Source organism: Camelus ferus, chromosome 11, assembly GCF_009834535.1.
Source record: "Camelus ferus isolate YT-003-E chromosome 11, BCGSAC_Cfer_1.0, whole genome shotgun sequence".
Classification (NCBI taxonomy): domain Eukaryota; kingdom Metazoa; phylum Chordata; class Mammalia; order Artiodactyla; family Camelidae; genus Camelus; species Camelus ferus.
The window spans coordinates 23,941,054-23,964,905 of NC_045706.1; the positions used below are offsets into that span (position 1 = coordinate 23,941,054).

The 23,852-nt window shown below is 42.2% G+C and overlaps 1 protein-coding gene across 1 annotated transcript in view; it reads left to right on the top strand.

The window, feature by feature from the left end:
- Positions 1-22,846, top strand: part of ARL3 (ADP ribosylation factor like GTPase 3) — a 28,248-nt gene extending 5,402 nt beyond the window's left edge. The window contains exons 2-6 of the mRNA XM_032491025.1: positions 522-665; positions 4,495-4,611; positions 12,236-12,286; positions 13,908-14,093; positions 22,568-22,846. Of these exons, the coding sequence (XP_032346916.1) occupies positions 522-665; positions 4,495-4,611; positions 12,236-12,286; positions 13,908-14,093; positions 22,568-22,615 (546 nt within the window). The 3' untranslated portion in view covers positions 22,616-22,846. The remainder of the gene's footprint in view (positions 1-521; positions 666-4,494; positions 4,612-12,235; positions 12,287-13,907; positions 14,094-22,567) is intronic.
- The last annotated feature ends 1,006 nt before the right edge of the window (positions 22,847-23,852 follow it).

Consider the following 23,852-nt stretch of genomic DNA (forward strand, 5'->3'; position numbering starts at 1 on the left):
TTTTTGTATAGTACCTTAAAATCTTGCATTAACTTGGGTAGATTATTCTGTTTAATTCAACAGCTGTCATCTAGTGTCTGTCTACTAAGTGATAGGCATTGTGGGAGATGGGAGCTGTAGTCCTTACCCATAAGAAACTTCACTCTAGTAGAAAGTAGAAAAATACAAAAATCAACTCCCTATAGTTTGATATGAGGAGTGCACTACTCTACGTGTATACACAGGGCGTTAGGAACATGAGTTGGTGAGTAGAACATACTCCCAGGAGATTTGGGGGGACTGCTAAGCTGGATTAATAGGAGGAGCAGGAATGAGCCAGGTTATTTATTAAGTTGCTGAATTTACTAAAGTACTTCTACCAAAACGTATAAGCAAATGGAATAAATGACATTGAAGTGGAAAATCATGCTGTAAGCTCTCCACAGCCAAGAACTTTTTTCAAGGGGAGAAGACGTTCTGATATCCAGTAATATCAAAATCAGTGCCCCCAAAGTAATCTCTCTTCTTCATGTTTGTTCAAGGGCTTACTCTCAATTTTGCGCAAATTGAAAAGTGCACCAGACCAGGAGGTGAGAATCCTTCTCCTGGGCTTGGATAATGCTGGCAAGACCACTCTTCTGAAGCAGCTTGCATCTGAAGACATCAGCCACATCACACCTACACAGGTGAGCACGGCCTTGCCCCAGATGCTTGTGTGACACACGGAAGATGATAATAACAATGTGAAAGACAAAATGGGATGTAGGGTTTTATCCATTTGTAAATTTTGTTACTGAGAAAAGTCTACATTTAAAAATTTAGAAATAATCTCAAATTTCAAAAAATACATCAAGAGATTCTATTTCTTATGGAATACTTAGAGTAGTCAAATTCCTACATACGGGAAGTAGAATAGTGGTTACTAGGGACTGGAAGAGGAAGAATGGGGAGTTACTGTTTAATGGGCCCAGAGAATCTGCATTACAAGATGAAGAAAGTTCTGTGGATGGATGGCGGTGATGGTTGCACAACAGTATGAATGTACTTAATGCCACTGAACTGCATACTTAAAAATAATTAAAATGGTAAATTCTATGTTATATATGTTTCACAATAATTTTTAAAATAAATAATTTAAATAAATGTATGTCTATACATATCAAGATACAATCAGTTCCCTCAGATCTAAGTGATTCCTTTTCATTTTTATTTTCTCCCTCTGACTCTATTCTTTATTTTATTTATTTATTTTTTAATTGCAGTATAGTCGGTTTACAATGTTGTATTAATTTCTGGTGTACAGCATAGTGATTCAGTTAAACCTCTCTCTCTCTCTTTCTATATATATATATATATAAAATTTCTTTTCATTATAGTATATTACAAAGTATTGAACATAGTTTCCTGTTAAGTGATTCCTTTTTAGAAATAGCTTTATCTTCTCTGATTTTGAAATTAATACATGTAGAAAATACAGAGAAAGTATAAAAGAAAAAAACCCAGAGGACTGTGAGAAAAACACTTTTAGTGTGTATTTTTCAGACTTAATAAATACAAATATATGTCCATTTTTAAAGTAAAAAAAAAAAATACCTATATTTTTTAATCCAGCCTCATCAACCCTCCTCTTTCCTAAGGCTAAGCAAGCAAAACACAGGGATGGTTATGCTCCCAGCATGAAAGTCAGAGACAGCTGCTGGCTTGGAAGCATTCTAGGGGGCTTCTGTAGGCCTCGTTCCCTGCAGGAAATCCTGAGAAACCTTGACCCTTGGCCAGGCCTTTGGGTTTCCTAACTAGGGACAGCCGTATTGGTGTTAGTCACATTAAAGTGTTTGAGCATTAGAGGTTTTAGCAAAACCAGACTTACTTAGCATTTTCTGTCACTGTCCTGTGATAAGAGCTTGGTGTCAGGTTTAAAGGACTGTGCTGGTGTGTGTACTTCACGGCCTGCAAGTCTTACTGATCCGCAGTTCTTTGCAGAAAAGTCATCTCAACTGCTACCAAATGAGCAATTTTACAGCTTCTGAACAAATTTAATGTATAGCCTTAGGAGGAGCAAATTACAGTAGTCTAGCCTAGAAGGGCTAAAAACACATATTAATGTGTCAGGATTTCTGCCAGAAAAAGAAGGGCGAGAGGTTTTTTCAGTATCATTGATGGGCTGTATCTCTTAAGAGCACCACTAAAATGAGGACTTTCATGCTGCGAACATGAAAAAGAAATCCAAGTTGTAGATGCAAAGTTCCAATGCTAACTCTCAGGCTTTGTTTGATGTATTATGGGTGACTCTGTTACCATATTATGTCAAGGTTTCATATCTAGTCTTGAAAAACAAACTTTTATAGTGTTTTTGTTTTATATTAGAACAAGAAATAGATGCTCATTGTAGTAAATTTAGAAGTATAAATGGTAAAATTGAGAAACTAGAAATCACCTATAATGCCTGTTAGACCTAACCACTGTTAACATTTAAGAATATATCCTATCAGTTTTTTTCTTTTCACCTATATGGTGGTATATTTAAAATAAAGAATAAAAATGGCTCATGGAGAGTATACTGTTTTCTATCGTCTTTTTCATTGTTTTATATGTAAATACTTATACAATACACATCTCTAGATGTTCTTACCCATTCATTATTATTTCCTTAGAATAATTTATTGGTAGATTTTTTGGGTCTGATGCCATCCAGAATTTTAAGGCAGTTGATACATATGGTCAAACTCCAGGATTTACTCTTATTTATTCCCTGCTTCATCTCAGAAAGGATTTGTTGCTACTGGGTTTGACATTTAATATTGTAGTTAGTGTAGAATTTTTAAACACACAAAAGCGGTTTTGTCAATGAGTCAGAATGAAGCTGCCTTTTACAGTAAACTTAAGCTACTTCCCCTAAGTTTTTAAACTTTTCATTTATTCAGTCATTGTCATTTTAGAGGCGCTGTAGTCAGCATCATCGCCAGTTATTCTCTGGTGACTATCCACAGTGGAAATTGGGTGGCGGTGTTCCCGTCCAGTGGTACTGTGGGTTGTCCTTCTGTGCGAGGCAACAGCCCTGGCGAGCTGCCCAAAGAGGTGGGTGTATATGGTGGCATCCCCAGACCCACTTAACTCCACCTCTTCCGGGTGAAATGTCACTTCTGTGGGAGCAAGCTGTTGACTGGATTTTTCAAATCCTGATTTCACTCTGTTTTTCTTACAGGAGGATTTTTTTTTAACTTAATTTAATTTGTTTGGGGGGGTAGATAATTAGGTTTATTTATTTTTAGAGGAGGTACTGGGGTTTGAACCCAGGACTTGTGATGCTAAGCATGTGCTTTACCACTTGAGTTATACCCTCCCCCTCAATTTTATTTTTTACTGAATTGTAGTCAGTTCACAATGTTAGATTCAGGTGTACAGCAAAGCAATTCAGTTTTAAATATACATACGTATATTTTCTTTAAAGATTCTTTTCCATTATATGTCATTACAAGAAGTTGAATTTAGTTCCCTGTGCTATACAGGACCTTGTTGTTTATCTGTTTTGTATATAGTAACGTGTAGAAGATTTTTAAACAATTCTTGTTCATGAAATGCCTTCTCTTCAAACCCAAAGGGCTTGTTAGTTTCTTTGCACACTAACTTCCAGCTCACCATTCTGCCTGCTCGATGGGCTCACCTTCCCCGAAGTTCCACTTTGAGTCACTGTCCTGAAAACAGATACTTTTTCTATTCAAGTTCATCAGAGATACTTATTAAAGAAGTTTCAAATGCCTGCATGTTTGTTTGTTCTCATCACCACCTGTAACCACTTCAGAGCTCAAACATGCTGTCCCAGCAGGACTGCCTTCCTCACAGGCTGCGACTGCAGTTACAAACCAGCCTCCCCACTCACTTCCTGAGTTCAGCTCCTCCTTTTGCCTGATCAATCCGTTTGAGGAAATTTCTTTTAATTTCGAGTTACTCTTTAAGAATCCAGTCTTTCAGATTGTAGCTCTTGCCTCTTTTTAAACTTAACATTTTTTTTCTATTCTGTTGAGTCTGCAGATTCAGCTGTGGGTTTTTGTTAGCTGCATGTAACGTCCTGTTAAATTTTACCACCCTGAGGACTTTCAGAGTGTGTTGATTATCAGATCTCATTTTTTTTTATGAGGGGGAGGTAATTAGGTTTATTAATTTATTTCTATTTGGAGGAGGTACTGGGGATTGAACCCAGGACCTCGTGCATGCTAAGCATGTGCTCTACCACTGGAGCTATACCCTCCCCCTCGATCAGATCTCATACCAAGTCGTCCTTAGCAGTTTCGTGTCTGTGTGTGTACTCACTGTGACGTCATCAACACTGACTCAACACTGAATGACGAAAGCACATATAGATACAGTTCTTTCTTCCTTATCAGAGCAAACTGTTTTCAGTATCATCAGTGTCACATCTGGTGGATTATCTCAGAATTAATAAATAACATAGCTGTTAAATGTAACTTTGTCAGTTATGTTCTCAAAGCCTAATACAGCTTGGTCTTTTTGTTTCAGGGCTTTAACATCAAAAGTGTACAATCACAAGGTTTTAAACTGAATGTATGGGACATTGGTGGACAGAGAAAAATCAGACCATACTGGAGGAATTATTTTGAAAACACTGATATTCTGGTAAGTACTCCTTCTGATGCATCAGTTCATAGCCTTTTCTGTCATGAACACTGTCATGTTCTTTTCTTGTCAACAATTCCATTGCTGTAACGTTGTTCTCAGTCACTGTGAATTTAGGGCTAGCAGAAGGCTCCAGATTGTGGAGCTTTGTGTAACTTGTATAAGATGTTTTGCTGCTCAGTAACAATGTTTTGACCACACCCTTGGCAAACAAAGTATTTATTAATTACCATAGTGACTTGAACAGCAGAAGAGAAGTCAGAAGATTGTACCATTGACTTCATCAGCCAAGGAAATCAGCAAACCAAGTGTATCCCAAAGAGAGCAACCAAGATAGTGAAAGCCTGGAGACAACCCATGATGTATGAGGAATGGTTGAAAGACCTGATGATATCTTTCCTGGAAAAGAGAACACTTGGAACCATCTCCAGTTGCTTCAAGAACTATCTCAAGTCAGAGAGATTAGCTTCATTGTGAATCATTCTAGAGGACTGGGCAAGGAGCAGTTTGAGGAGTATTAGGTGGTAGGGTTTAACTTAGAATAAGCAAGAAGTTTCTAGTAATCGTAAACTGTCCAGAAGTAGAAGAAGCCGCCTCACTCGCTGGGGGTTCCCCAGCTCAGGCAGCATCATCAGGCACAGGCCGAGATTTTAGCTCCCAGCTCCCCGCCCTGTTCTCTAAGACTGTGTCAGGGTTCTGGGAGATTTTGTTAATACCTCAGCTCTGCCACCTCCCCTCTAGTAATCTTGTCATCCACCCCACCTCAGCCACTCACTCTCATGATCATACCCTCAAACCAGGGCCACTCATGAACTTGCATAGGAAAAAAAAGTTGTATATAATTTTCATTAACCTCTAACTGAAAGTTTGTGTTTAATTATGGCCATGGACAATAAATTGCAAATACAGGTCAGTATCTTCCTTACCAATAGGACTCACCTGGAATCTCAAATAGTGTCACTCTCTGCTGCTGCTTCCTATGCGTCTCTTTCTACGTGACCAGCTCATTCCTGCCAGCAGGCACACATCCTGTAGTTTCTTTTGTTTAAAAACAAAAAACTCCTGTCTTGACTGTACATCCCCCTCTACATACTGTCCCATTCCTCAGCCTCTCTTTCCAACAAAACTCCTTAAAAGAGTTTTCTGTGCTGTCTGTCTTCTCTCTCCCCCCAGTCCCTCGGAACCCTCCATTCAGCCTCCCTGAAGAGCCACGTTGCCAAGTTCAGTGTTCAGTTTTCACTACTCACCTTACTTGGCATATCAGCACATTTAACAACGCTGTAGTGCTATCCTTGAGGCGTTGTCTTTCCTTGGCTTCCAGAGTACCATTCTATCCTGGTTTTCCTCTTGTCTCACTAGCTCCTCCTCCTCCATCTCCATTGCTATTTTTTCCTTGTCTCCCAGCCTCCAGGTATGGGAGGGCCCCCTGAGTCCCGGCCTGTGCTTTTCTCTAATCACTGCTGAGGTGACCTCATCCAGTTTCAGGGCGTTAACCCCCACCTGGTGAATCCCAAACTGTTACCTCCAGCCTGGAACTCGATTTCATATATAACCAGCTGCCTATCTGACATCTCCACACCGGTGACTTGTAAGTCCCCTCAACCTCAACGTGTCCAAAACTAAATTCCAGTCTTCATCTGCCCCTGCCCAAACCTGCTTCTCCTTCAGTTTTCTCAGTAAGTGACAGCCCCATTCACCCCAAAGCACCAGACTCAGCCTGGGCTCCTTTTCCTCTCACTCCCCGCATCAGCTCCATCAGCCAATTCAGGGTCTATCTAGAACCTCCCCACTTCTCTCCACGTCCACTGCCACCGTGCATTGATTATCGCCATCATTCTAACTGGTCTCCTCACTTCTGCCTTGCCTCCTTGAAGTCTCTTCTCAACATTATGGCTGTAGTGATCCTATTAAAACATAAGCTTCCCATCTCAGAACAAAAGCCAGGGTTCTCACAGTGGCCCACAAGGCCCCTGCCTTCTGACTCCTCTGCCCCCTGTCACCCAGGGCCAGCCACTCTGGTCCTTGCTGTTCCTGAACACTTGCGTGCTCCCACCTCGGGGCCTTTGTCATCACTGCTTCCATGCCAGAATTCTTTTTCCTTAGATATTCTCGCGTCCCTCACTTCAGACATACTTTTTTTTACTACCTTTCTCCCTCACTGGAATGGAAGCTCCAAGAAGATAGGAACTTAGTTTTTCTTTTATTTTTTTTTTCAACTGTTGTATCCCCAGAGCTTAGAAAAGTACCAAATAAATACAATGGATAATTATTATAAATTGTTTCTGACATGAGGAAGAAGGAGAAGTTCTACAACTTCTAAATTCCCTTCCAACTCTGAGGTTCTATGATTCTGTACCATTGTGGTCAAGTCCAGGGGCTCATTAATTCTGTGAACTGGGTAGAGCATCTGCTTCACAGAGGGTTTATGAGAAATAGTGAGTTAATTTACATATCACGATTCTCAAATGGAGAATAATAGCAAAATATTAAATGGTGCTATCATCAAATCAATAAACAAATTTGAGGTCCTGAGATGGGTGTCATACAGGCTTATCATATTTCTGGCCTTTGGTGAAGGTCAGTTCCAATATATTCCTGGTGCCAGTTTGAAGGTTTAAATGGATAAGAAGAAAAAAGATGAGACACATCCATCCATCCATTAATCTGTTCAACCAGTTATTCTGCCAAAATGTATTATATAGTTTCTTCTAGGGGAATAGAAGAGAAATGCTGGGGGGGGGGAGAGGAAAATTTCTCTTTAATATGGAAAGAAACTTCTGTAATGTCAAATAATGTGTTTGTTTTTGAAATATAATTTTTAAAATTTTCAAATTTATGCAAAGGTCAAAAAATAGTGTAATGAAACTCCAGATACCTACCCATCATCCAGCTTCCTTAATTTCAGTTTTGGCAATCTTGTTTCATCTCCCCTGCCACCAATTTTTTTTAAAGTATTTTAAAGCAAATCCAAGCCATCGTATGTATTATTTCACTCACAAATACTTGAAATGTAGACATCAGTCCCTAAATAGTAATCTGAAACTACATTTTCAAAAAACTGAACATTAAAACTCTTTCAGACCCCAAAAATCAAGAGGGAAACTCTTGGAACTAGTAAGTGATTATAGCAAGGCTTATTTGCAGGATATACGGTTAATATACAAAAGCCATGGATTCAAGTCAAATCATTATGCTGCACACCTTAAACAGGACTCATGCCATTTATATCTCAGCAAAACTAGGGGAAGAAAAAGCTATAGGTTCTCTTTTGCTTTTTGAGTCAAGAGTTAGAAAAAGCAGGTGATGGAGAGAAATCATAGTTCTATCTGTTCATTTGCTGGATGCGGTACTTTGAAAGAAACGTCCACATAAGAGCTGTCAATAAGGACATTGATGACTGTGAGGTTCCATAAGGAGGCCTCAGAAACCTTCTGGTCTACAGGTCGGGGTAATTTTAAATCATAAGCCCTAACACCTTGAGGGTAGACTGCCAGGGAGTTGTCATCTGACCCTGCATTCCACACTTCTCATTCGCTGAGAGCGTGCAGGAATTATCATACAATCCAGCAAAAATCAGTTCAGAGTATCCCTAGAGGGGCATTCTCCAGCTATATAATGCTGCCTGTGACAGACAGTACTTTGGACTCATCCTTTTGTTATATTCCAGTGCCATTTCAGATTAAACAAGTCTTGGGGAGCAGCTGGGTCCCCAGGATTAGATTCTAAAAACCAATGACTCTTAGCCCTCTCTGCCCATTTTGTAGCAGCTTGGAGTGGCAGTGGTGGATGGGTTCTATTTGTTTGTTTGTCTGTATTTAATAGTCTTCCATTTTTGGTGGAAAAGACCTATTATCCTAGACTCCACGCTGCCTAGAAGAGCAGGGTTGAGGCTTGACACATTTCATTGCCTGGTTAACTCTTCTTCAGTTACCCCTAGAGTGCCTAATAGATTCCTGCTTTAGAGCAGGTGTCGACAAACTGATCCAGCCTGCCTCCTGTTACTGTATAGCCCATGAGCTAAGAATGGTTTCACATTTTTAAATGGTTGAAAAAAATCAAAGAAGAGTAAGATTTCATGACACGTGGAAATGATATGAAATTCAAATTTTAGAGTCCATAAATAAAGTTCTCTTGGAACACAGCCACGTCCATTTGTTTGCATGTTTTTTACAGTTGCTTTTGCACTATGGCAGCAAAGTTCAGTAGTTGTGGAAGCAATCAATGGTGTGGGCCAAAAAGCCTAAAATATTTACTACCTGACCCCTTATAGAAAAAGAGTGCCAATCCCACTTTAGAATATTATGTTTCTCTAGAGTTTTGAAAGAGGCAGAGCAACTCCTAAAAGTGCCAGAGTTATTCTCAGGGATGATGACATTGAGAACATCTGACTTCAGCTTTATTAATTTGAGGGAAGTGACTAAGAAATTAACCCTGAGGTATGGCAGAAGGGAGGAGACAGGATGTCTTCCATTTCTCTTATGCCAGGAAATAACAGCCTTTTGATAGATAAAAAAACATCATTTTTTGGAAGTTATATATTCATCTTACTATCAAACTCCATTTACTTTATCATTACTAGTTTTGTGTTTAAACACAACATAATGTAAACAAAGTAGGTTGTCATCATTTCCATATCCAAAGGATATTAAGTGCGACAGAACTCGAACAACCATGTCTTGTATTTTTTCCATAACATCACTCACGCTTGATCATCAGTACTACTAGAGCACAAATAATTGAAAACTGCAAGTTATCCAGAAAACTCATTTGTCAGTTTCAACCTCCTCTTAGACTTCTGCTCAAGCAGTCAATAAAAAGTCACACTTTTTCGTGTCATTTCTTCTCATCTCCACCTACCCCTCAAGTGGAGAAATACTTAGGAGCAATAAAATGGCCAAAAGGTGGCGGTAGGAGGGAGGAGTACCAGAAGCAAGAGGAGAATCAAAGAGTCCTCCATTCACAGGCTGGACGATCAGTCTCCGGATAATCCAAAGTTGGCTGAACTTCCATCCAGAAAAAATCTTTTTCTCTAGGTCTTCCTCCTGCAACCAAGTAAAAATTTCAAAGCAGTTGCCAAGGAAGATATGAATTGGCTTTGCTTAAAGCCTCATTCTCATTCTGAGTGCCATGGATGATAAGTTCATTTTAGAATAGGTTCATGAAAGTTAAGTTTTGAAGGTCCATAATGTTTTAAGATCAGTCAGAAGCACCATATCTAACTTTCTCTGATACTTTCTGAGTATTTTTAATCGGTTATTTGTATTTGGATTAAATTTTTAAAAAAAAATTTTACACTGCTAGATTAATACCTATATTATTAACCAAAAAAAAAAAAAAAGAAAGAAAAAGACACTCTCCTTATGCTTAGCTCTTGACCAGAAGAAAACAGACACTTGCATGAAGAAACTGGGCAGCACCTTGAGGGGCTAACCAGAAGCGAATGCCACCGCATAAAAACAAGTTTGTGAGATCACCAGACTAGCTTGTGCTTACGACTTTTTCACTTGGCCCCTGTAATAAATGGGGCAGTTGTTTTATAGCCTTCCTCCTGGAATTACTGTGCAGTAATTTTCAAATTCTATAAAAGTTATGTGAGAAAAACGCTAAAGGATAGGAAGAATTTATGTATAATTGAGGAAAATCCTCCTTTTGAATCTTTCAATGAAAATGTTTCTAGTGAAATTTTATGTCAAAGCAATAAATAGCAAGTAATTAAAGAAAAAGTTAAAACTTTCTTCTCATTGGCCTTCAGCCTCCGGTATTTGACTGATCATCTTTCTTGCCTCCTATTAAAACCGTCTTTCCATTCCTCATTATTCTCTCTCAACTGTCTGTTTTTCATCATATCAAACATCGATTTCTTAATTGTATCTTTAATTGCATTCTCAGCCTCTTCTTCCTTTATCTTCTTATTGACGCCCTTCACTCCCAAGCACATTTTTTCCTGCTTTGAAATTCCTTTCTTGCCCAGTGATCTGCACGCAGCCTTTCTGGAGCCCTCTGAGCCCTGAACACCCTCCCAGTGATCACCTGACCCTTCCTCCCTCCGTCACATTGTCTCGCACTCTTGTCTGAGTGAAGCTCATCCTAATACACTGTGGACTCCCAAGTAGTTCTAATCAGGCCTTTTGGATTGGGCTCACTCTCCTATTGCATCCCTTCTTTCTGCATCTATGTTTATGGAATGACTGCTCCTTTACAAATGTGAGCCCCACCAGTGGAAACTAAGGTACCACCATGTTCTCCAAGGTGACTCCCCAGCCAGTATCAGATTTTGTGTCTCTGTGGTGTGCACTGACATTGAGTCAGAGCAATATTAACAACAACAGCAATAATAAGGCTGCAAAAAAAAAAATACTGAGACCAAAACAGTATAATATTTTGCACTAGTGACTCTATATGATAGTGCATTAAGCAAAGGAATTTTAATTTTTTTTTCTTTCAAAAGAGAGCAAGTTTTCAGAGTAGCACAAGACTTTAAGACACATAAAAATGGTAGTTGAAGATTGTTTTTCATGTGGTTTTTAAATGAACATATTTTTCAAAAGAGCGTTTCCATTACACCGTTAGTTTAATAACAATTCTAACTTCTTCAAAGAAAGTTTGAAATTTTGATAATTTTTAAGATTAGCAACTGGGAAAACATTTAATATACTGATTTAAAAAAGGACCACAAAATTATATCTCTAATTTTCTTTTTTAATTTTCATGTGAAGAAGAATTAGAAGGAAACTTTCATAGGAAATTAAAATAATGTGCTTGGGTTCTGTAACTATTGGTGGTTTTTCTTTCTTTTTGGTCTTACCATATTTCCCTTATTGTTTTTATAATGTTATTTATCCAATAAATAAAATTCAGTCATGGGAGGGAGAGAAAGCTTGGGATTTGTAATTTACAGTAAATCTCAAAACCTCTCTTACTCTAGCAAAGCCTATGCCCTTGCTGTTTCAAGGATTTGATCTTAACCTCCCAGCCTGAGCAGGTAGGAATGGGATGGAGATCACTGGGTCTCCTCTCCCAGTACCTGAAGACAGCGTGCAGTTAATACTGAAAAATACTACTTACAGAGTGATGCTGTTTGAGGACTATAGGATTTGTAAATGCCTCAAAACACCATCCCTCCCTGACAATTTGGGACACAGTACAGCACAGTGTTAAAGAGTAACTATGGACTTTACTGTTATGCCTGAGTTTGAACCCCCATTTTGTCATGTACCAGCTGTAACTTCAGCAAGTTACTTAGTGCCTTTGGGCTTACGTTTATTTATGTCTAAAATGGGATAACAATGAAATCTATCTCATAGAGTGATAATGAGGATTCATAGGGTAAACCCAGTAAGAATGTTGAGTGAGAGCCCATTAAATGTAGCTATTTTTATCCTGCTTGGCTCTCCTGACTTCCTACTTTGGAGCTTTGCTGAAGGTATCTTCTGGGCATCCCCATCTAATTAATTAATTAATTGGTTTATTTTGCATCCATAGATGAGCTAAGAATTACCATCTCAGTTTCTATATGCTGTGCCAGTGTGAAATCTGATTGGGGATCATCTGCTCCTTCTGTAGAAGTTGCCCTGTCTTTTTCCATGTCTGCCTATTGAAGTAACTTTCTTCTTTTATTTTACAGATATATGTAATTGACAGTGCAGACAGAAAAAGATTTGAAGAGACGGGTCAGGTAAATAATTGTTCTGTTGACATATTCCCCAAATAATTGGGTGTTCATTAATCTACTCTGTAAATGTATAAGAGTGAGGGAAGTATTTTTTGTTTAACCTTTTCAGTTTAAACAAGACAGTCATTCTGCCAAGCAGGCAAAATACCAGTTGCCTAAAAAGAAATTAGTTGAGAATTCTTTAAACAGTTTTTTGTTTAAAGCCTTTTAGTTTTAATCAAGTCATATAAACAAGACATAAGCAAATGGAACTTACCCCATGCCCAAAAGCTTTTCAGGTTTCTTCCCAGGCCACATAGAAATGCACCTGAGGAACAATTCACTTAGCATTTCTATGTGTGTTTTTCAATACCAGCCTAATTGATCCAGGGGTAACTTGGACAAACTAGAAGGGGTAGGAAGAAACGCGCAAGCCAAGACTAAGCTGCTCTTCTTTCCAAGTCAACAGATAGGTATACTTTGAACCCAAATATGGCTTTAAATGCAGAGTGCATGTCAACATGATGACACAATGCGATTTGTGTACACAATTTTAAATAGAGAAGCAATGGGTATAGACCACGGTAGCCAGACTGAGTGCACTGACAAGAAGCAGATAGTACAGTGGACGTTTTTGGAGAAGCGTGCTCACATTTCATTGTGAAGTCCTTGGCCTGTGTCCTAAACTACCACAGGTGGCCTTCCAAAGGTAGCAGTCCCCATGTTTATGTTCCTTTTCCCTGGAAATTAGTTTGAGAACTCTCCAGACTCCTAGAGACAGTCCTTCTCCCTTCCATACCTTGATGACTTCTGGATCATCACTCATGTGAACCAATGCTGATCATGAGCTTGGATATGAAGGGGGTCAGATGGGGATCTGCCCCTTCAATGATCCAGTTCTCTTTGACAGCCCCAGTGTCTTAAGCAGCTAAAATGTGGGTTTAGTGGAAAAGAGGTGGGTCCTAGCAATTAGGTGAGTATATATCCTCTCCTGTACTTAGTGCAGACAGAATCAACATACAGTTTAGACCTCAACCAATAACCTAAAAATCAGAGACCTTGCCACATGGACTAATGCAGTTACTTTAGGATGTGAGTTTGATGAAGTGTGATGTACATGCATGCATATTTTGGAGACAGGGATTCATGAAACAAAATTATAATCTCTTAAGCAATTGTTATTTTCAATTTAAATTTTAAAATATATATGTATATATACATACGTATATGTGTAGGTATAAGTGTATATGTGTGTGTTATATGTGCACTGAAAGTTATTTGCAGATAATAACCTTGGGTAAGTTTTAAGTCTCTAACCACAACTGGTGTGCTCCCTTGAACAGTGTTTCTCAGAATATGATCTGTGAATCCCCTATAACAGAAATACTGTGAAGGTTAAAAATTAAATCCCTGGCTAAAAATGCAAATTCTTGGGCCCTGACTCAGGCTTTTCAAAGTCAGCATCTCTGGGGTGGGCCCAGGAATCTGCCTGGGGGTTATTCCCCAGATTTGAGTTGGAGAACCACTGCCTTTAAAAGTTGCTAGTTGATCAGATTAACTCTTCTGATTTTTTTCTAACTAGAAATGCATGGTTAAATATCATAGATTTCATTCTTCCCTCCCCATCTATTCTCCAATAATCCAGGAACTAGCTGAATTACTGGAGGAAGAAAAGCTAAGTTGTGTGCCAGTGCTCATCTTTGCTAACAAGCAGGATCTGCTCACGGCGGCCCCTGCCTCTGAAATTGCAGAAGGACTGAATCTGCACACCATCCGCGACCGAGTCTGGCAGATCCAGTCTTGCTCAGCTCTCACAGGAGAGGGCGTTCAGGTGAGGTTACCGGAGCGCTTGGTCACCTGGCAACACAGCAACCAAGGTAGTCTGTCTCATTGGTTGGGCAGATCTAGATAGAAAAAGGTATGAAACAAATAGCCTTTGATGGGCAGATGAGCCATTCCCGGATGTGAAGGGCCTGGAGGAATTGGGTTCTTTTCTACTTAGCAACCAATCTGATCTCATTAACTGTTCCAGAAAAGCCACAGATAAACCAGCCCACACAAGCAACAAGCTTTACCCCATTGGGGAGGAGGTCAGAACAGAAGACTTCAAAAGTGCTTTTTAATGCTAGCATTCTCTGATGATTGAGTTGGGGGCTTGGTGTTGTGTCTGGTATTATGGGTGCTAAATACTGGTACTTCCAAGGTAACAGAGCCACCAATTATGCACACTGGTTATCCTAGAAGTGTCCTGTTTTTCCTATTGGCTGTCTCCACTGACCTCAGGGTTGCTGTCTATTTCCCGCTACTTCAGGCTGGTCTCCCATGGAAAGGCTTCTGCCAACAGAAAGCCTTGTGCTTTATACTGAGGAACTGGGTAGTGAAAGAGCATGCTCCCCCCCATTGATACTAATTTAGGGCAGAAAATGATTGTAACCCAGACAGCTTGAGAGGCTGTATCCTCAAAGAATGGTAAACACTCTCAGCTCTGATGCTTCCTCTCAAGCAGCCTCCAACCAGCTGACACTTGGAGTCAACCCTCCAGGACCACATCTTGATTCTGAAGCACCCATCCATGTTCCACATGCCTCGTTTTTAAAAATCTTTCCATTTCCTTTCTGATATTCTCCCTCCCTCTGCCCTCAGTCATTTGACACTGATTTGTCTTAAAGCTGCCTAACGGCTTTTACTTCAAGCAAATAATCACTTCCTAGAATTATCTCAGTTGTTCCATCTGTTTTTGTTGTTGTTACACTAACAACCACAGCCCATTTCTTTGCGTGGCCTCTAGATCTGAGGGCAGACCAGTCAGCACAAAACAAGCACCCCCTGCTCCAGACTCTCCCGATAGCTGCCCCTCAGAAGCTCTTGGTTCACGTGTGTGTGTGTGGGTGTGGGTGTATGTTGTGGAAGGTCTGGCAAGTAGCCAGAGATCACCTCGGCTGCATCCCCACAATGGAAGCCAGAGCTCTGTAAGTCTCTGAGATTTAGGCAGATGTTAAGTCTTATTTACTTACTTTTTTCTTTCTTAGATTGTGGTTATAAAAGCAATATGTTCTCATTGTTAATCATATCAAGGTACTATATAAAATTAAAAACTGAAAAGTTCTTTTCTTTCCCCTAATCCCACTCCACAAAGAAAGTGATGACCTGCTAGTTTCATTCTTCTCAAGTCTCCTCTGTAATATTGGAATCACAGATGCGTATGTATATCAGGTTTTGAGTTGTTAAGTGGGCATTTTTCAGCTTAATTTACAAGCTGGTCCAACCAGTATACCACAACCCAGGATGTTTTGAACAGGTAAACTCTGATCATTTTATTTAGCTTCTCACTTCTAAACAAAAATCAAACTCTGCCTAAAGTATTTCCCTCAGTTATGCATAAGATGGTCCTCATGAGGCCTAAGGTAATTCTGGGGAAGATGAGGCCCAGGAAAAGAGAGTAGCTTTCCTGGGTTTGTACAAACCACTTCAGCAAGAGGACTCTGCCTCTCTAAATGGTTTAGAACCCAAATATGGAAAGTAGAGAGCATCTTGAGGTTGGGGACTCTAAAGGTGGGGCTTAAGCAGATAAACGCACTTTGTGTGCACATTCCTGAGAAAGTGGTGGTTGACAGCTCTGTAACCTTTTTTCACTTGGCCCGAGTGTCGAAAGGAAAAGAAAGCAAAGCCGGAATTAACCGTGAGGCTCTTGTTTCTTCAGCCAGCCCTAGGGATATAAAAAGGAGTGGCTAGAGTTATCCAGAATCAGTATTTAGAGGAGAGGCATTCAAGTCAAGGGTGCTTCCTCAGAGGAGCTTGGAGATGGGAGGGAGCTCTGGTCATTTTCGTCCTGGCCCCTACCCTTCCCCAGCCAGCCAGGCAGAGGCGACAGGATAGAGCTATGTGTTCCAGCTGTTTAACTACCACAGAAATGGAGTTCCCTTGAAGTCACAGGATCTTTAGGCTGAACAACAGGCTGTGAGCTATCAGACAGTTGGAGGATGCGGGGAGGCAGGAATCAAATGAGACCATCATGTATGGTTTGATTTTGTTAGAAAGTTCTTCCCTGATCAGGGACCTTCAGCAACCAGGTTCACAGGAAATGATATCAAGAGAGATCCAACAAAGAACCGTGAGCAAGAAAAATAATGATTTTATACGGAGGAGAAATAGTTTGAAGGTCACTTAATTAGTTGAGTAGATAGTACCATGGTGTATAGAATTGGGTAGTTAAGACTGGGATTTCAAGGTTAATGAGATTAGATTATGGTTAATAGAATGATATAAATTTAGAGAATTTAACCATTATTTGAAATGAGTTATTTAATAAAAATGTTAATTAAGAAGGGAATCTGCTGTCTATTGTCCTTTAATGGTAACCTTTGGGGACCGGGGAAAGGTCGTGGAGTTTTCTGTGGAAATGCTTTACATTGTGAGGCACTGATTGACCATGTCCCTCTCAGGTACTGCCTTTGACCTGAGCTCTTGCCCACTCAGCCAGTTTCTTGGTTTTCACTGTAAAGAGTCACTTAGGTAGAATTTTTTTACTGCATTGCTTATTTCAAGAGCAGGCATTTTAATGATTCATATTAATTAACACTTGAAGTATTCCTAAAAGTGAACGACTTCACTAGAAGAATGTCCATAAGCAGGGGAGGGTGTAGCTCAGTGGTAGAGTGTGTGCCTAGCATGCACGAGGTCCTGGGTTCAATCCCTAGTACCTCCATTAAATAAATAAATAAATAAACCTAATCACCTCCCCCCACAACAATGTTTTAAATAAATTAATTAAAATTTTTAAAAAAGAAAAATGTCCACAAGATCACTTTCAGACAGAGATTCTGGGTAAAGATGACTAAAATTCCCTAAATTCCTATTCCATTCTCCCATTCTGCCCTCCCCACCCATTACCCTCTGAAAGCTGATCAGTGACGGGCAGAGCTACCAAAATGATCAGAGGTTAAGTGGGTCAAGTATGTCACCACAGCTCTAATGACCCTGAAAGCAGATGTACAAAAGTTAAAAAAAAAAGACCTGGAATTTCTGTTACTGTTTCAGATGTTTAAAAACAGAGCTTCTATTTGCATTGTGTTTTTGTGTGTGTTTAATCAAAATGCATTTGAGAGACCTGTCCTCTGCTGATAAATAACCCTTGAGTGGGGAGCCGAGGGAACAGAGCTGCTAGGTGGTGAGCTACGCCCCCTGGACCAGTCAGGCAGGTGTACCACTTCGCCTCAGCTGAGTAGCTTAAACACAGGCTTTGAGAAGATGGAAGTTAGTGATTCCTGGGATGGATTTCAGGCTCTCATTCTGCTGGATATTCTGAAGGCAAATACGTGCAGTCTTTACAAGGACGGGCAGTCCCCTGCTGTGGGTGTGGAAGTTGGCTTTTGAGGCCTTCAGGAGAGTTCAGAACAGGTCTTTCTTTGCCTGGCTGACAAGGAGGCAGCCCATCGTGTAATTAAAACAGGTTCTCATAGTAAACTGTCAAGAGCAGAGCGGAGGTAAAGGGCACTAGAAGTGGAAGGAGAACATCAATCTTGGAAACTCTGCCTGCAGAGAGCCCCACAGTCCAGAGGAGTGATGAGAAGAGACCCGGTTATGTCAAGTAGATGAAAGTGGAAAGAGGAGAAACTGAACAATGTCAGGGAGGGAAAACCTGCAGCCCCCTCAGGCAGCCCCCCTCTGCACCCTGGGGCTAGGCCAGGGTTGCCGGGGCCTCTGCTCGTACATAAGATCCAGCCCTGGGACTCTTCCTTTCCCTGGGTGTCTAGAAAATAGTGAACAAAGGACCTGGCTTACAGCCAGAAAAAGGTGTAGAGAAATCAATCCATCCTCCACCTGCAGACCTGAATGCAAACCCCAAACCACAGCTCTCCTCGGCTGTTGTAGTTTCAGGTGTTTGAAGACATCGCCTCTGTAAAACATGGCATGTGTGTGTTTAATTAAAGTTACACTGCATTAGAATTTCCTTTCAAAGCAGAGATCAGCAGTTTCAACCCCATCTCTAGCCTTAGTCATAACAGAGACCTGCCTACCCGGAGAGCTTTGAGCTAGTGGAAGGTTCTCCTGGGTATCACTCTCCATGCCCCCAACCTCGTGCCCGTCCTCTTTTCACATCCCTCCCACATCCCCTTTCTTCCTTCTCCAAGCAGGAGCGAGGATCCGGCTCACAGAGGTTTCACCTGCATGCAGAGCACCTCCAGCAGGCTGAGCCCGTAGGTGTGAGCTGTACTTCAGAGTGCCCTGCAGATGAACCCAAAACATGCACTAGCCCAGGTCTTGTTTTGTTTCTTCCTCCTCGATCCAGGGGACTTTTCCCTTAATATGTCAACAGAATTTCGGTATTTTTTTTAAATGACATTTACAACTTCTTTCTAGGCCTGGCATCAGTTATTTTTGACTCCAAGTGTGCATGGAACTGCTTATCTTCAAGTCAGACCTCGGGTTTATTTTTAAATTTTCAAACCTCTCTGTAGACTAAGAAAGGAAGCTTGGGACATGCGATTTTGCTACCTCTCTGGTGTAGCGCCCTTTGTCACCAGAAAAAGTATTCATAGCAGGCAGTATTTTATGTATGCTGCCTCCAAGCTGCTCCTTGACCCAGAGGCCCAGTGGCACAATGGGATAGGCTGCATTGCTCAGCAAGGGCCTGAGCTCCTTCGTCTTAAAGCAATTACTAGTGTGACGGTGTAGTCCTCCTGGCATTAAAAACCAGGCCCACCCAACCATGGCTGCCACTGCTTCCTTCCAGCCATCGAGTAGTGATGGATACTTTGCAGAGAGATCAGATTAAAAGAAGTGCAATCAGAGACCACTCTTCCCATAGAAAGGGCATCGTGCCTTTAATCCTGGAGCATAGAGACCTGTGATTAGTAGGTTTCCACCCATATGGTTAGGGGCTGCCTTATATTTTTCCCAGTGGTTGGTAAGGAATGATATCATGACATGGTAAAATGTATTGCCTCTCCAAGAGGCCAAACAGAGCTCAGTATTTGAGGTTCAGTGTCTCTCCTTAGTTGCTGTTATTGAATTGAAGCTAATCAATTCAAATTAAGTTTCAGCAAGCGTGGTCAGGGGGAAGTGTGGTGGAGGAAGAAAGGGAGGACTGCTCATGCCATATGGCATAAGATTGTCACCCCCATGATGAACAAATGTGCAGAAATTTGGTCAAACCAGTTTTTGACAGTAAAAGTTCAACCATTAAACAAACCTATGAGTTCATTTCCTTCTTTGGAGAAAGAGCAGTAACCTACTTCAAGTAAACAATTACCTTTTCTCAGTCATCTGTTTTAAAAAATCAAAGCCTTACCAATTAAGGTCAGAGTGATGTGGCTGCTGATTTAAACTTGAGAAGCAGAGGGTTCTTCCTCTTGCGGTGTTGTCTCTAAATGTAGAGCTTCCATGTACAGCTGGAGGTGGTGGGCTTGCAGAGTGTTAATATGCTGGGATCACGCAGCGAGGGAAATCTGCAGGTTCCCACGTGCACAGATACCTTGCAGCCCCCAGAATCTTGAGGGTTGAGTGGCCAGAAACAGCCTCTGCCACCTTCAGAGCTGTGGCAAAGCCACACGGGGTGCTTGGCTGGGGCTGCTCCATCTCATGCCCCTATATTCAGCTGGAAGTCATGAGGCAGAAAAAGCTAGAATTGCTCCCTTGGCTAGCTCAAGGGCCATCCCCAGCTCCTGTTTAAGCTTGAGACAGAGCGCCTCCCTCTGGCACTTGCCCGCAGACACTGAGAAATGGTCAGTGGTTAAAGAGTGTGGATGCTGGAGCTAGGTTGCCTGGGTTCACAGCCCGCCTCTGCCACGCACTGTTCTGTGCCCCCATTTCCTCATCCCTAATGTGGAAATTTTGGTAGTACTTACTTCACTGGCTTGTTACAAGGATTAATTTAAAAGATAGAAATTAAATGTCTACTGCAGGCCAGCCACCTGGCTAAGTGCTATAAACACCTCAAGCCAGTCCGACATGCACCCTCCCCTCAGGGATCTTGGACAGCACTGTTATCTTTCCTTGACAGTGGGCACCTTGGCACGGCTTGTGCTTGATTTGATTGAAGAGGTAACAGCCTCCCCTCTCCCCGCTGAATACTGCCTCCCAGACCCCTCTCACCTCCAGCTCAGGTCCTCCTCTGGGTAGGAACAGGAAATGCACAACTCCCCAGCCTCCAAACACTTTAGATCAGGGCGAGGGCGGCCTCCCTGAGCCAGAGCAGCGTAACTCTCCCTGTGTGGAGTGCCCCAACCCCCCCACACACACCCCCACCCCACCCCACCCCCAGGTGGCAGGTGAGCTGGTGGGACCTGCCTCTGAGCGCCCTCTGCTGGCAGGACTGGCTGGAGGGCTTTGCCACCTTGGCCCACACAGACATCTGGAGGACACGGCCAGCCACTCAGCAGGGCTCCCCCATTTAAATCCCCTCTGCCTCAGTGACAGATACCCAGGAGAGAGCGGCCCCTCACCCTCCACGTTCTGCTGGGTTCCTGCAGCTGAGTAAATATTTTTCTTATCTCTTTGAATGCATTCATGTTCAGTTACATATAATAAAAGAAACCCACCCCCCTCTATAATCAGCCATAAAACAAGGGTAAAACCGGTATTCACATAGCTTGGGAACACAACTCTTGATTTCTGTGATATGATTTGATAACATATTGCAAGTCTCTATAGAGGAGAAAATCTTGAGGTATGCACCTTTGATGGTGTTTGTGCGGGTTCCTGAAGATGGACAGTGCTACATAAGTGCTGAGCTATTCAGTTTCGAAGGCAAAGAGAAGATGGTTATCTTATTCATCCCTCCTTTATTTGTAAAATCTTTTTTACCTCCTGGCCGGTGATCATTTTTTTTTCCTAGAAACCAATTAGCTCCTAGAATTAAACATGTTTCTCTTTAAATTAATCCTTTTCATAAGATGGTTGCAAAATTGGCCTCAGCTTTTCAGAGTAAGTAGCTGACCCAGTTGTAATTGGAGATGCATTCAGAGTCCACCTTCTCCCACCACAGCCTTCCCCCACCCTCGTCCCCACTGCTGCCAGGTGCTGTCCACCTTTGTGCCTTCGGCCCTGGCCAGCCTCTTCTTGGCACGTGCTCTAAGGTCTGCTCCAGGACAGCCATCAGATTATCTGGTTTTCCTGCCCAAGTGCTCCGATGGCACCTGGCGGAGTTTTAATCACTGTAAATTCAGGTTATGATCAGATTAGCCAGGAGATAGTATGCCTGCTAGATGTATTGTTTATGGGATTAATGCTCCGAATGGCCGAGGGTGTCAGCTGATATTTATTACTTTAAGCTGTCTCAGCTGTTCAGGTTCAACAACCAGCTCCCTGGTCACAGGAAATGCGGGGCTCTGAATGTCATGTACGCCTTGAAATGTGCAAATGTGACAGGGACTCCAGCGAGCGTGTGTGACAGATGCAGGGGGAAAGGGGTGTGTTGCAGGAGCCTCCTTTGGTTTTGTTCTGGGCTTCTGAGAACTCCACACACCCCTGGAGGTTGGATGGACTGTGGGGAAAGGGTGAGCATTTGGGATGGCTCCAAAGGGGGTTGAAGAGGAGGTCATCTCTGGCAGGCCTGGCATCCATGAACAGTCATGCCGCCTGCCGGGTGGCTGTAGGCATTGTATAGTTTTTACCTCTGTCCCTCTCCTCCCGCCTTCTAAGAGAGGACGCTTTCAAGGTCATTGTGCCTTTAAGGGAACCTCCCCCACAGCCCCTCTGTTTGGTAGTGCTTAAAGCTACAAGAATCAGGCCAGGCCCTTTTAAACCTTTCTGTGGGGCTGCACGAAGAGAAATAAATGTACATTGCCCCAGTGTGTGTGTAGTAACACACACTGCAGTTGGTTTGTTTTTCCAAAAAGAAATTTAATTTAGCCCAAGTGTACTCTGTCACACTGTAAACACACTGGGGCACCAGAAGGGTGGCTTATTGAATTTAATGCCCTAGCAAAGGTCAGCTTTTAGAAAAAGCCAAAAATGGCTGGAATCTGTCCTGATAGCTCCTCAATCAGGCCTTGGATCCAGGCAGACGTGTTTATTTTTTCAGAGGGAGTTCCTGAGGATCCATCTCAAGTTCAGGCATTGGACACTCCCCTTCCCTTCTCTCTCCCATGCTTTCAGTGGCCTCCCTCCTCCTCCTCCCCAGGATGCCACTGTCCCTGGTCACCCAGGTGGGCCCCTGGGGCAGGCAAGCCCCGCTGAGCTGGTGGCTGGGGAGGAGGACCCAGGACCCTCGCCAACTCCCCTCGCCCACTCCCCTCCAGGGCTGGAGTCTGTGGTGCCTTTCTTACAACTAACACTGCCTCTCTCTGCCCCTTTCCCTCAAAGGACGGCATGAACTGGGTCTGCAAAAATGTCAATGCAAAGAAGAAATAAAATCTAGACGAATGGAGATGCAGGAGCTGCGGGAGCTGAATTCTGTCCTGAAAAACACTAATTTGCTGCTTTCTGACCAAATGTTTTTCCATCTGTGTACAGCTACAGCTGTGTGAAGAGAGGGAACAACACAGTTTAAAAAGAATCCCCATTCCAGCAGTAGATTTAACTGATCTCTGAGGTTCAGTATCATTTTTCAAATAAAGGAATTATATTATTTCCTCTGCATAATTGAAATAGTATTAAATGTCTCAAAGCACATGATTAGAAAATGAGATCTTTTTAAATGAGCAAGAGATTGCATTGCAGTTTAGATAATTCCAGTGGGCTTTTTTTTCCCAAGGAAAAAAAGTGGGGGAAGGGGAGGAAGAGGAAGAAGCCAAGGTCATTTATTTCCTGACCTGTCCTTACATTTCCCCTCCATGGTGTTGAAACCAAGACAGTATTTGCTGGTGCTGGTCAGTGACTTACCAGGGCTGCAGCCTGTCCAGGCGGGACGCCGCTGCGGGGAAGGAGAGGAATAGCAGATGATTAAACCATCTTGTCATGCAGGTAGGAGATGGTGTATGTAATCTCACCCTTTGGAGAGGGAAAAAAAAAGCCTTTCTTGCAAACAAGTCACCACAGAAACATACCCCATTTCCAGCCCCCTCAGTCAGCCTCACAGGGAAGCAAATTCTTAGGACTTTTGACTGTAATGACATCTGGAATGTAAGGAGAGGTGGGAGGTTTAATTCCAGAAAAATTACAAGGTCCTTAAAAAGCCCTCACATGGAGGGCTCAGGCTAGCGTAAACAGGCTTTCTCCAGTTCAGTGGAGCAGTGAGCAGCCGACTCTGAGATTAGCTGGCTTCTCCACGGCCGTCCTATAGAAGGGATTTCTAAAGCTCAAAGAATTCTGTGTTTAAATGATCACAATAGGCCAGTGCTATCAGATTTTAAAAATAAATGCAGCTTTACCATGAACCTGCTCTACTGAGCAAAGCCAGGCAGATCGATTTGTAGAAGAGATCAATTTTTACAGTGCTGGCAACTCGGTGGTGTGGGCTGCTCACAGATGGAGAGGGTTTGCTGCTGGGAAGAGCGGGGCCATGCCCAGGGAAGCCAGTCACCCCAGCTGCTGGTCCCCTCTGCCTCTCTTCAGCAAAATGTGTCCTCTGTTGATTGACTGGAGAGGAATGGCAGGAGACTTCTCTTGCCCCATGTTGCGAAAAGAGCTTGTTTCCCTGAGCCTTAAG